The sequence below is a fragment of the Struthio camelus genome, chromosome 1 (assembly GCF_040807025.1).
Source record: "Struthio camelus isolate bStrCam1 chromosome 1, bStrCam1.hap1, whole genome shotgun sequence".
NCBI lineage: Eukaryota > Metazoa > Chordata > Aves > Struthioniformes > Struthionidae > Struthio > Struthio camelus.
This window is the reverse complement of record NC_090942.1, coordinates 104,762,324-104,776,881: the sequence shown is the minus strand read 5'-3', so window position 1 is coordinate 104,776,881 and position 14,558 is coordinate 104,762,324. Positions and strand designations below refer to the sequence as shown.

At 37.7% G+C, this 14,558-nt stretch overlaps 1 protein-coding gene across 6 annotated transcripts in view; it reads right to left on the bottom strand.

The window, feature by feature from the left end:
• The window catches only part of EPHA6 (EPH receptor A6), a 536,080-nt gene that overhangs the window by 395,590 nt on the left and 125,932 nt on the right, over positions 1-14,558 (bottom strand). For all 6 annotated transcript variants that reach the window (XM_068909229.1, XM_068909219.1, XM_068909191.1 and 3 more), the window contains exon 3: positions 4,806-5,469. In XM_068909229.1, coding sequence (XP_068765330.1) covers positions 4,806-5,469 — 664 coding nt within the window. The remainder of the gene's footprint in view (positions 1-4,805; positions 5,470-14,558) is intronic.

The following is a 14,558-nucleotide window of genomic DNA, read 5'->3' as shown; positions in this document are numbered from 1 at the left end:
TATTCTACATTTTAAAAATTTTATCCATCATGCCACACACTGATTTCTTTTGTTTTTGTCCCCCCCCCCCCCCCCCCCCGAATATTCCTCGGGAACAATCAAATTTTAAAATTAAAATACATCTCTACATGATGTTTGATCGGTTGAGGCTCCAGAATAAGTTCCAGGATAGCTATATATAAAATTCAAATTTTCTCCATAGTTAATTAATAACCTTAACTACTGATTTACCAAAAGTTAGTTGAATTTAAGAATCAGCTTTCAGTTAAGAGTCACCCAATAAGTGGTATATTATACTTAAAAGAGAACTGTTGTAGTCAAGTTTATATCATGTGACTAACATAAGCAGGAAGTGCAGTAACAGAATGGACTTTGCAGAGGTTAACGTAATTCATGTTTTCCGGCAGTGTCACTTAACGTGTTTCATATTTTGTATTCATGAACCACCCGCTTGTTTTATTTCCCAAAATATCCATTTATCGTATTGCATTGTAGATGCCTGTCAAATCCATTCTTACTCCTTTCACGATCAACTATAGCCAGTACAATTTTTATCTTCCCTACCTCACAACTCAGAAGCAGCCTTTTGTTCCGAGTTATGAGTTTTAATTCTTGTGTGAGGAACCCTGATATGACCTGCACATTATGCATATGTGCAATTCAGCATGACTTCTGTCTTGAAGAAAATTACAAGAAAATATTGCTTTGAGCTTCATACTTACAGCTCATGCGCATCAGAATCCTGTGCAGCATCTCCCTCTTTTATACTATGACTAGCTCACATGGGAATGGGGCTGGTACCAGTGATCTACTGAAGCTATTAGAGCTCCTATTAGAGCTATGCACTGTTAGTGTTGCCAAATCACTGGTACTAACTTATTTACAAATGCGTAAGGAGCCAAAGGAAAGGCGGAATGTTGGTGCTATCTCAAAAGTAGATTCAAGTCAAAAAGAGACAGACTGTTACACAGTTAACTCAGAAAAGATGGTATCTTTTCAAGTTATACCCTTAACATACATACAGGATACACGAATAATCCCAAACCTCTTGCAGTCAACGTGACTTTGGCTATTGACTTCAGTAAACCAGGATACTTCTGAAATCAATGAGTAAGTCTCTATCAGTGGGTCTCTGAACTCTTCTAGACACATTCAGGTATACATTTAATAAATATGGATATTTTAATCCAATTGCCAACTCTTCTCCTCAAACTTTCATTCTGAAATAATGTTCTTAAAACCAAATACAAGTGAATAGAGAAAACCAGTAGGCTCACAAGCAGATGAAGAAACCATCATAAGCCTCTGGAAATGCAGACAGAGCCAACAAATTTTGAAATAACAAATGTTGCTGGGTAGGTTGTTTTCCTTTGCCAAGATTTACTTTACTTGCTGCCCCATGATTTTAACTGCTCAAAAAAAACCTGACCAAATTCTTTTCATTCCCCTTTTTTGCTGCTTTGTGAAACTATGAGCAAGCAACGCACTATATCATTCTTTACACAGCGTGGTACGGTACTTTATGGATAGAGAGTGCTTATCTCCACAAATATCAAAACAGAAATGTATCTTTAAAATTTTGTTGCAGATAAGCTGTATTTGTCATGAAGAGCTTATTAATCCCCACGGAGCCATGAGCTGGGGCACAATTTAGAATTTGACTCCCTTTGCAAGTAGGAAAAATATTCAAGTACTAGCCTATACCCTGCCCACCACCAATTCCTCATCAGAACAGATTTCAGAACACAATATTGTTACTGAGAGTTATTTTGATGGAGAAGAAGAAAAGTTACTGAACAGTTTTGATTAGTTCCAATTGGAAGGCAGTAACCAATTAGCTTGACTTTTCTCTTACTTTTCCAGCCTATCCAGTATGTTACAGAGTCTGAGGAGCACGGACAGGGTGACATTGAATACCTCCAACATATTGACGATGGAATGCCAACAACAAAAAGGTTTCAGGTTTGGGGGATTGGGAGGTGGAAGGTGGTAGGGGAGAAAAACAGAGAAAACCTAAGGATTGCGTTCAGTACATGTAAGGTTTTCATAGATGACCAGAACGTAGCAATGTTTCTCTCCTCTCCCTTTCTTCTTGTTTCTATGAAAATAAACTGAAATGTAAATTCTTCAGTTTTTTCATAGCAAATAAGCAATGTTTAAATGTTTAAACGTTTAAGAGGCATGAAAGAGCTGGTGCAGATGTACTGACAAGTAGCAAATCTTTTTAACTAAATTTCTTTCACATCTTATCTTAGAAGCAAAGCCTCAAAATAGGACATTACGGCTTTTTGGAGGGACTGGTACCAACTTATCTGACAATCTCAATTCAGTGCACAATCCTCAAATATTCACACTGTTTTAAAAAAAAAAAAGCACAAAAATTGGAGAGCGGGTATTAGTGAAAATGGAATCAAGTTGTTGCTGTTCCATTTTGAAAGTATATTATGTAACTGGGCTTATCTTTAGCATGACACACAGGAAGGAATACGACACAAATACTTTGAGAAACAGTCAGGAAAAGTAGAACGAATATTAACACACAATGAAGATAACTAATATAAACAAATGTGCAGTAACCAGACACCTCTGAAAGCGATCTCACACAAGCTCTGTTAGATTATGACCTTCTAAAACAATTTCTTACTCTTATAGGAAATGGATAAGAACACGCAAATACTCATGACCTCAGGCATTTCATTTAGGAGGTACCTGTTCAGTAACCAACTGCACTGCCAAATGAACAAGTGAATAGAGCCAACGTATTGCAGAAAGCTTTTCTGTCAAGTCTTGCAGGCTTTGGCTACTGGCTATGTTCCTTACGTACGGTTCTGGAGCATGACTCACATAATGGACAGAAATCCATTGAGCATTACCGTCCTGAAGAAAATCCTTATCCCATTAAGAGAGAAACCTTTTGACCTTATGCAGATGATTATACCGACTTCCAGTAATGGTACTGTCAAGAATGCGTCTTAGCAGTGAGTATATTTTGATATTTTATGCCACCAGGATCAGACAACAGAATAAGTGAACATTATTTTTTGATGATAATAGCGTGCTTTCAATGCTCCATACTATCCATGGCTGCCGTATAGCTTGCCTAAGATCAAAACTCAGGAGCTCTCAATAAAAAATGTGGACAGTAGCCATATCATTTGTGTAATTTATGGAGATGGACCCTTAGCCTTCCTTTTTGCTACAAGTCAGATGTTGAACTAAAGCAGACAGATACCTCAGTGGCTAGCGAGGCTTTCTTTACAACCCGTGACTAGAGAGAAGAGACACCTCCTTCTTAAATCCATATGAAACTGTTATACAAAGTAAACTAAAAAAAAAAGAATATAAAAAGTAGACATTTGTTCTTTAGTAGACTGGTGATTTCTGAAGCTGACAAAAGAATTAACTACCAGGAAACTCTGCAGCATGAGAAGCTGCACGCCTTTTATGATTAAATAAATGTTACCTTTCCAAAGGTCCTGACAGGCGGAAAATGAGTCTTAGCAGGCACGCTCTCTACAGATATTAGTGTCAAATTGAATCCACAAAGTAATCCAAGCATAGCACAGAATTTGTGAAGTTTTAGCTTTGCATTCATGTTCTGAACAGCACAGAAGTTGAAGTAATCTGAATTCCCGCGTGAGCATTAAGTCCAATGCTCAAAGTTCCACAAACACGACCTCTGTTAAGAGTGGCACAGACAGAGCTGATGAAACAGAACAACATGTGGATTCTGCAGAAGACATGTTTTTTGCTCCTGCATGTGTCCACTGCCCTATCTATGGATGTTTTCCTGATGAGGAAAGACAAATATATTCCCTTTGTAGTCAGCTTCAAGTTGCTACCTTGACTTGAAACATCTCATTAATTCTCTGCCAAATTGACAAGGTGCAATGCTATGTTGTTCTATATATACCAGCACACAGCGTGGTCTCTCCAAAAGTTTTTGAAAAGAAATCACAAAGTACAGCTTTCGTAAAGTAGACATTTCTCGAAGATATAAGAAGGTGGCAAACAACATTCAGCAACTAACTCTGATGTACTGACACTTGATTAATAAACAGTCTAGCTTGCCATACTCTTGCGTCATTTTTTATGAAACACCAGTACTAGTTACATAGCATTACTCATACTGAGATGAAACAATTTTGAATACTCTTGATTTTAACCTTTTGCATTAATTCTAAACAGAGGCTCAAACTTCTGTAATTGAACTTCAGGCCTACTGATTTTCTACTACATTAAAACGCATGTTACTCATGGAGGCACTTAAAACCTTCTGTTTTACAGCAGCATAGATCATGGTACTGTCTCTTCGGGTGAATTCATCTCCTCTGTCTCTATCCGTCTACAGGAAAGATCTGTTAGAATTAACTGACTAGATTCCCTTTATAGGAATATGGAAAAAAATAGGCATTTTTCAGTCACTGCTTATCTCATCCTAAGATATGTGTTTAAGATAGGTCAGAGGCACTTCACTGTGCCTCTAGGCCTGTCTATCACAGCGTATCACTGTCTTCACTGCCCTGAAAGGCACACTTATTTCCATCGACTATAGGAGTCAAGATGACTAGCTGATCTGTAGACATTTGCATTGTAGGCATCTGTAGTTAGATAAAGTAAAGGTCACCTTTAGCAACTAAAGGTTTTCTTAGAAACCAGCAATATCATAACTTTAAATGGCCTTGCTTATTTCTGCTTTCAAGCATTCCTTGAAAGTGTGATGTGGTATTTCCAATATCCCATCAGATTATTTTGCTGCTCATATAACATCATAATACGATTTCTATTAAATGCTCTTTTCTTACCATGGCAGGAACCATCCACTTCTTCATATCCTACACTGCAGATGCATCGTCCAAGAGGCACAAGCCAATCCCCATCTGCTCCACAGTACAATTTGGGAGTATCGCGTTCCTCAGCGCTCTTCACACAGGAGCCCCGTACTTCCACCAACGAGGAAGAATCAACCCTTGGAATAGTATCAGGAAACATAGCCAAGTTACGGACTGTGAAAGGGCACTTTTTGTAATAAACACGGACTGAGACCAAAGCAATGCACGCTCCAATGTCCTGAAAAGCAAGATAAAATCCTTTCTTGTTTATTGGCCCAACCTCACGAACTTCTGTGTTGAGTTTAAGAATACGGTCACCCAAGTCCATCTGGGTAAAGCTCTCATCAGCTGCAATAGTATCAATTTTGGTATACTGGTTTGGCTTGAATTTTACTCCATGCGACTCATCTGACTCCATGTAGTAGAGGTTAAAAGTTTCCTTGCAAGTTCCCAGTACCCACGGAATACTGTTGCAGTCCCTCAGAGTAAACTTCATTTCCACATAAATTTTCTGCGCAGCATCACGGGAGATCCAGTTTGTTCGAAGCCAGTTGTTTTGGTTTGGTTCCATCACGTTACATACCTGGTAAGTATGAATGGGACGATTGTGTTCATCCATTTCAGTTATGGCATCCCACTGAAAAGAAAATAAATGGTTTGAAAACAACAACAACAAGAATATCACATACACAGAGCCCAAGTATGCACACACGTGTATGTTCACCTAAAGTCTAACTGACTTAATAAAATTAAACTATGTTACTTAACGGTTAGAGGAAAGACAGTAATAAGAAGCATGCATCAACTACAGAAAAGTATAACAGTTTGCATTTCAGAATCCCTAATAAAAATTTTCTATTAGTGAAACAGAAATTTCTAATAAATTTCTATTAGTAAAAAAGTCTTTAACCAATGCAGCTTCAGTGGGAGAGGAAAACACCGGCCACGTCTATATTAGTAAATTTAATAAGCCTGAGAACATTCTTGGGCACTTGATGCAATCACCTATGCGGAAGGACTGCTCGGACAGTCCTATCCGACATGCTCCTGGGCTGGCTGCACGGCAGTCGGCTGAGCAATTCCCAGAGCACGGACAATGCAGCCACTCTGCTTTGGTAGGTCTGAGATACAGGTGCAGGCTGTCTTAGGCTACACAATGGCTCTAGAGACATTTAACTGCATTGACTACGTAACTGTTACATTTCTGGCTCTTTGGGGTCTGCACTACATTTATTTCCTCTCAAAAAAGAAAAAGCATCTACCACAGGCATCATGTCATTTTTGTTGCCCATTTTAATTCTTTCTTACAGTTTGGAGGTGAAGGAGGAAATTGTTTTTCGAGTTTTATACCAATGTCAAGAAATTTTCTTAACAGCTTTTGACTGAAATTCCTATGTGGAAGCTCTCAAAAACCTGAATCTATGAAAAATTATCCATACGCTATACATGAAAGACTTGTCAAATGCTTAACTTACTACACAATCTGCAACTCTAAAGGATTACCAGCTGCCCAGAATAACTTCAATAAAATTGAGTCAATTTTCCACTAAGGACTCCGAAAATCAATACAGAATTAGACATGTAGGTTTTCTCATGAAAACACACCATTAACTGCAGTTCTGCGTCTAAGGGTTGTATACGCCACAAGAAGTTCCAGCGTGCCCTTTAAGACAGGCTATTCTCATACAGCATCCTACATGTATACCAATGCACCAATAAGCCAAACACTTGTTCATAAATATCACTCAAAATGCCAGACTACTTCATTTTAATGCTATAGAACATCAAAACATATACTATTAAACGTTTATGGTTTAGCATACTTGCAATAGTAACACATTCACTTAAAATTATTTGCATGTTAATTTGTTAAAAAGACACTTTAAACTGAATAAGTAGTTAGAAATAAAGAAGTTTATGGAGTATTTTGGCTCTTACTAACTTTCTCAAATTTGAAGTTACCTTGGTTAAATCCTCTATGCATGTAAATTTAAAATTTTGCATTAATTACATACCATACGTTAATGTCAAAGCACTTGATCAAATTATAGACAATATGCAATTTTGAGTACAATAACAGGTCTAGGACCTTACATGTCATTGTTCAAACATGAATTCAAATACTGTTAGCCTATGATACCTCAACTCCAAATTCGGCTACTCTATTACACATAGCATCAATACTTCTTTTAAATGTTGTCGAGTTATATATCCCAAAGATGCATTTTGACTACTGGAGAGTCTGAATATTCATAGTGCCTATTATATCACTATTGTGAAGTAAGTGTCCTTGGCTCATGGCCTACCAGGCTCAAAAAACACACAAAGTACAAACTCACTTTACCATTTGTAAGCAAAAATACTAATCACCATTTAGGAGCATAAGCCTCATTTGTTTTAAAGATTTATTTGTTCACCTTTTTCTGTGGAAATAGATTAAGATATCAATTAGGAGGCAGGTCTTCACTTTCAGAAAAGTTCCCCAGGCATCAGGTTACTCTTCAGGCCCATATGAACACTTAAAATATATACAAAACGAGACAGCTTTGTTTTGTGATTGTTAAGAGCAAAAAAAAAAAAAAAAGAAAAGGTATCTTTTTCTTTAGGATTCTACAGACCAGTCATGGTAGAAGTAGCAGAAACTAACTTGTGGCTCCATCAGCCTGAAAAAGTTTCATTTTAAATGACGGTTGGATTTCACGTGGAAAAAGGAATTGCCCACGCAGTCAGATGCCAGCGGCAGGGCTGGGATTCCTACTGACCACAAAGCGGATCTGAGAACTATGCAAAAAAATAGGGTAAGCTCACCGTTGGGAACTCTTCCTATCACAGCAAGAGTGGAAAGGGCAGCATCTTCCTGCTAGGTTAAAACCATGAAATATACTTTTTATATGATAGCCAGACTATAGCGCGCAGGCTTGGCAAACACATTGCGGGCTCTTCGGAGAGTCTTACACTGCCAAGGGCTTCTGACCTCTGAGAGTATGGTACATGTTCAGTTAGGGGAAAAGCTGCTACTTCAGCATGAATTGCAAGACCAGAACGAATGCAGATTTAGCCAAAATTGTACAGCAAAGGACTAGTTAGCACAGGACCCGTCTCTGCGCCGTGGCCCCCAAATCAGATTCAGAACTATGGTGAAAAGCTACCCTGTAGCAAACAACATGCAATGTCCCAAGTAGATTTTGGCTTTGGGAACAGAAAAGGAGACTTCCAGGTTCTGGTGGGCCAGGCCTCTTCCTTTTGCCAAACACAAACCCACGCAGCCTGAACAGATTAAAAATTCCCCAGCAACAAAGGATTTTAGAAGAAGCACAATTAAAATTCATAGCTCCAAGCCTTTAAACAGGACAGAAAATGCAAGAAGAGGCTGCTTAAGAAATAAAAACAAACAAGAAGTCTCTCAGCCCACCAATACCTATTTTGCTTACTGAGATATCTGTCACATGAGCCAAGGACATACCACCTTTCTCCTCATATCTAAAGCAGATAATATAAATTTAAGCATGACAGAAATAACTGCAATGTAGATTTAGAAAAAACAAACAGGAGTACAGAGTGTTGTCCAAGTTCATTTGTGCATCAAACCACATTAAAATGAGATGTGCTGTAAGCTCCAGAGGGGTGTCTTACAAAAGGCAATAATCAGAATAAAAATGTAGCAGGTGGGATGACAATACTTTTTTTTTAAACTGGTGATTAATCTTCAGAATCGGAATAAACAAGCTTACAGCAAAAAAGCCTCTGTCTCTTAAAAAAAAAAAAAAAAAAAATGTTATTTCCAATATATCCTCCCCACACTGTAAGATTCTCTACATACATATTTAAATATTCACTTTGAACTGATATTCTGATATGAACTTCGGAATTAGAGCCCTTAAGTTTGCTGCTAACGATTGTACTGAGATATACTGTATACAGTATGCTTATAAATATAGCTCTGAGTCTGCTGGTATGTGGTCTTAATTACTATTCTTGGATATCAAGTACAAAAGAAGCGAGTTCTACTGACCCACAATATCAATATAACTTGGATCAAAAGTCTGACAGAACTCTGAATCTGTGATAATCTCTAGCAATGACATGGTCTTCCAGAGTCAAATACTATCTGTTTTTATTTTGCATTTACATTCAAGTGTTGCATTCTTTTTCTAACAAAAACAGCCTGGAAATACTGAGTTCAATGCAGACAGCAAAGAAGCTGAACAATTCACCAAACACACACTGGTTTTAGTTTGTGTATATTTCATATTATAGCTCCTAATTTCTCAAGTATTTTTAAAACACTTTTGTTACACAAAACTGTTCTTCTCTAAAGCCTTAAAATCAAGCAAACAAGTATCTTATGGCGATGCTTGCACGTGGAACGTGGTAGCTCCTCCCCAAATACCTAACTTGACATTCATGGAAGTTCACAGAACTTGCCTGCTTTAGACAAGCTGATGCTTCAGACTCCTTCAAACTGAGACTTTTGGCAGTCCACTTCAACGCACACTTTCGCGGTTTTAGACCGCTCTCCTTTCATACAAGGCAAACCTCTGATAACACTGATGGAAATGGAAGCAGAAGCATACAGCTAATTCTTACAGGAGCTCCCAGGCTTCTGATGAAGAAATGTCACCACATTTTGTAGAAAAGGTTGCAAAATTCTGCTCTAACCTTGTAATTAACAGGAGGGCAGAAAAAAGGTTATATCTTACTCTCACATGTGGCATAAATGAGGAGTAAATGTCTTTGAAAGAGAGGAATATGGAATTTGAAGATTGGGAGAAAAAAAGATTTACACGTTACTTGTTACATTCAAATACAAAATATGACATAGACAACAAACCATTCTAAGATTTTACTTAATCTGAGATGTTTTCATTTCTCTACAAACTACTTTACAACTTGTTTCATTTTAGAGCTTCAATAATATTTAACAGCTGTATAGAGAACACTATAAAGCACAAACAACACAATTTCTCTCTTGTACCAACTATATATAAACACATTCTTTTCAGTTTTCCCTTTCTTGTTTTTTGTATTTTATTTTAAATTTAACACTACACTCAGATTCACAAAATCATGGAGAACTACTACAATTTAGTAGGTTGTACCAATGAAGGTTTTATCCACCGTGAGCACTACAAAAAAGATTGCACTTCATATGTTACGCATTACTTCTAAATACGTTACTTTCTCACAGGAAAATATTGTAATGCTGTCATTCCAAAGAAAAGTACATATAGCAGGCCAGTTTCAGTCTGACGGAAGTAGACATAACTTCTCCGAGGAGACCAGAATTATTTCAATAAATTATGAATCTTCACTATTATCTTTAAAGTATGGTTGGACCTTAAGCTGAGGCCTTTCCTGGCCTTACTGTAGTCAGATTGTGCTGCTTAAAGAAAAGATATGCTAAATTGACAACTGGAACGATTTACCAAGGACCTACCATACAAAACAGGGAACGTCTGGGAAAGAGTGCAGAACAAGGAGTGCAAGGACCTTAACCTATCCCCGCTCTTCATCCTTCGGCCCTCTGCAGAGGCACTGGAATTAACACTGTTATGTTCCCGCTGCAATGGCAAAACTATTCTTTGACTTCCCATCCCAGGTACTGTGTTTGGGAAGCAGAGAGAAGCAAAGGCACTGTGCAAGCGCTGGAAATAACGTATCTTTTCCCATATGCAGATCCGTGCTGCAGGCTTTTCTCCATCCTGCCACTCGACAAAGAGCCTTTCACTTCCCACACTCACAATCTCTAGTTCGCCATTTGCTTTGAATCAAGGTCAAGCAGAGCCTCGCTGTTTAACGGCAGCCCCGTTCGTGCTCCAAGGATTCATCACAATATTTTATTTTTTATATTAAACTTAAGAAGCTTTTTCTGATTAACAGGGCTAAGTTACATGAGGGAATTGAAAATGTCTAACTTGTAACGGGTTGAAATCGAGATAACTCCACCTACAGTGACAGTCACCTTTCCCACGAGTTGTCACATTGATTGATGAATTAATAGTGGATTCATAATCTCAGATAGGAGTTACTCAGGCACCGACCCCAGCAGTAGCTTGGTAACCTTAGGGTGGCAGCTTCGGTGTCTTGAACAGTTCAAGGCTCCTTTTACTTCATTTAAAGAAAAGGACAGAGGCGCTGGTTATCCTTAGGCCCAAGCCCTTAGTCAGGGGTTTAAGGAATGAAAGAAACTCTCCGACCTTATGGATTTTGCTGTATTTGTCTTCTAAATTGGAAAGTTTCTTTCTCTTTCTCTCCTTTTTATTCTACTCACAGGTTAATTAGCTGTTCTTTAAAAAAATCAAGGATTCTGTGCTCACATGTACCTAACCAGTGTACCCTAGTTCATTCAGGTTCTGAATAAGAAAAGGTTGTGTAGACTCACTATGCAATACATTTGGATATTCATACTGATATTAAGTAGCCACAATAGGATCTCTGGGTAAAATATTCTACACTGATCTTTTGTTGCTGAGCAAAATACATACAGATAAATATCAGCTTTCCATGATGGGGAAGAATTATAGGAAAAAGTTGTACCTCGAAACAAAGATGGGACAAGAAACTGGGGAACAAAACCCATCTTCAGTCACTGTCTGGATTTGACTCCCTTCTAAGAAACATCTGTAAAGGTAAGTCCTCGAAGGTCATAAACCTTATAACCTATCTGGCAACAAAAGAAAGATTTCCTTTCCACGTCAAGACATAAGGTGCATAAGGGTCATGCTAAAGAGATCTATTATACTCTTTTGCATTCAGAGGGCTAGGTAATTTAGGAAAGGTAACTGTCCGTTTTTTCTTACGTAGAAAAGTAGGCCAGCATTTGAAAATCAGCGATATGATTTTCCAGATGTATATCCCTCATCTTTCAGATGTACACTTGGAACAGGTCAGATCCCTAATAGAAAAGGGATGGACTACAGCGTTTTATAAAACTGCAGCTCTCCGAAGAAACAGTCTGAAGAAAGGTACGAGCTTGTACAGGTACCGCATGTACCCAAGAACAGTTAAATAAGCATTTGTATAATCCTGACTCCCACGGAGGGAAAAAAAAGAGCAAATGATGTTTTCCTGATATTTTAATTGTTTCTTCTGTTATTGCTATTTTTATGAAATAAGTTTACTACTTGTTTTGGAAAGCAGTATTTGCAGCGCTCAGCTGGGAGTCATCTCCTGAAATCTGCAAGTGATTTCTCACTTTCAACTGTTAGCTACTGACAATCTTTTTGATCCCATTTCCATGGAAACAAGCTGACTGGTAAAAATAAAATAGTTTTAAAAGTTTTTAAAATTCCCTTATACTATCTCCAATGAGATGATCTCCATAGAAATGGGATCAGAAAGGTCTAAGCTAGGAAGCAATAAAGAAAGATCTTCACTTAGCATGCACAGTTGCTGGCTGCCATCTGCAAATACAGATTTAAAGACCTAGCTACTGCAATGACATTCAGGCAAAACCCAGCAATATTAGAAACAGAATTGGGGGAAAAAAAACCCTTAAATTAATATATTTAGAAAAAGAACATTTTAAAGTGTAATTGATCTTTAGAACGTAACACTGAGAACAGAAAGATTAAGGAAGATTAACAAGAACATAATTACTATATATTAATAGTATCCCATTAATGTTTTCCCCCTTTCCTCTCTCCAACTCATTTTTCTTCACTTTTTTTTTTTTTTTTAAACGTGAGATCTACAACTCCTCTAGAAAGCAGATCACTGAATGATCTCCTACAATATGAAACAATTGGCTCAAGCGCTGCAAAGAGAATTGTTATTCTGTGTCTGCATGGGGGGAAAAAAAAAAAAAATCCTCATCCCTCCAAAACCCATTAAGACTAGTGATAATAGTTACCTTATGAAAGGTGCTCAGTCAAAAAAAAAAAAAAAATCCCACAGCTATTCAAATCTTTCTCATCAACTACAAGCTGGCATAAACAGAAACAAAAAAAGCAAACTACTTACAGTCTTACATTTATATCAAGCTGATTTTAATCGCTTATGGAATGCATACAAATATATAATATACATTAAATTTCTACAGAACTATAACTACAATCGCAACCCAGGTGACAACGTAGTATCTTTTTTTTTTTTTTTTTTTAAAAAACATGGGCAGCAATACATAGCCATAGACTGTTACAGAGTCAATGGGAAATCCCTCAAAAATCTGTAGAAGTAAATGTAATTGAAAGAGCAAGACTGACTCAGAATTTAAAAAATAAAAATAAAAAACTAGGGAAATATAAACAATAGAATAACAGAAGAGAAAAAACAGAACAGAAAAATCATGGCAGATGATTATCTAGTTTGTTATTGTGTTCTCAAAATGCAAGCGTTAAGAGGTCTTGGGCTCTCTATGGCTGAAGCGGCCTGAATGATTGAGAAGGCTGTCAATGTGCTCAAAATGGAAAATCCAAAACAGCAAGTTGCTTTTCTGTTATTTACATGAAGCACTCAACAGTAGAAAGAGTGTGAAGATTAGGTTCTCTAGATGCTCTAACCTTCCTTTGCTCTGAAAACTACATATGTGGTTCCTATTTATGTTTTCTTCAGGCAAATGAGGCTAGCATCTGGCAAGATTTGGGGAATGAGCTCTGGAATTCAAGCAAAACCAGTTTCAGCATATATTATTACATCAATGGATTTTCAAATGTTGATTAGCCAACTTAGGACTTTGAGATCACAAGGTGAATAGGACAGCACCCTAATAACTGTACAGGGCATCAGTGGTCATTTTGGAAAAGTGAGTCACAGATCCTGAGCACAGGCCTTTAAGCATATGCTAGAAAAGGTCAAGACACCAAGAAACACGCTCACATTTCAAAACACCTGACTTGATGTGGGGCTCAAACCCCTCAGGAAGTCAATTCATTTGACCAGCATCCATGACAACAGTATATCATAATGCACGAGCAAAAGAGATGCTCATGGCACAATGTTTATGCTATCTGGATATAGCAGAAAAGGGAAAGCCATTCCTTTGGATAAGGCAATTCTACAGCTAACGTACGAGAAAGCTCTTTCCTAGGGAAAGATGACCAATACGTGTTCTTGACTGGAGGGCACTTCCTAAACCAGTCAGAAGTACAGCCTCTAGAATATCAAACTGGAGGGAAGGAGGACAACTTACAATTGACCAGGAGTACTTGCCTTCATCTCTTGCCTACATCCCAGAAAACTCTGATCCTGAAATAAAAATGTATCATGATTGCCCATAATTGTCTATAGACTAAGGTATTATGATTAGTTTTGTTTAATCTGGGATGCATTCAAACCCTATGGTGATGAGCAATAGCCAGATTAGAGAAACAAAGGCAAGGGGTAGGGGGGAACCCAACACGCCATGCAAAAATGAAAAAAAATTGCTGTAGCATAGCACTATCACCACTTTGAGCTGCTGCATGCTAAAGAGAAGTGATTAGAAATAAAGTAGGTTATGCATCAGAAAGAGGAAAACCAATATGCGGTGGCTCAAAAATAACACAGACAAAGCATAAAACATTGTTATAGGAGCTGGAAAGATTAAGTCATTTTCCCTTCTAACTCTAGATCATCAGAAGGCAAAGCATGTTAATAGGAAAGGGTTGCACAGAAAATATTAAAAACAAAACACGAAGGCTGTTTATAACAAACCAATATATAATTGAAGCCAATCACTAACATATAAAATGCCATTCTCCTTAGCACTATGGAATAAGCCCACTGTTTTCCTGAATGTGTTATGGT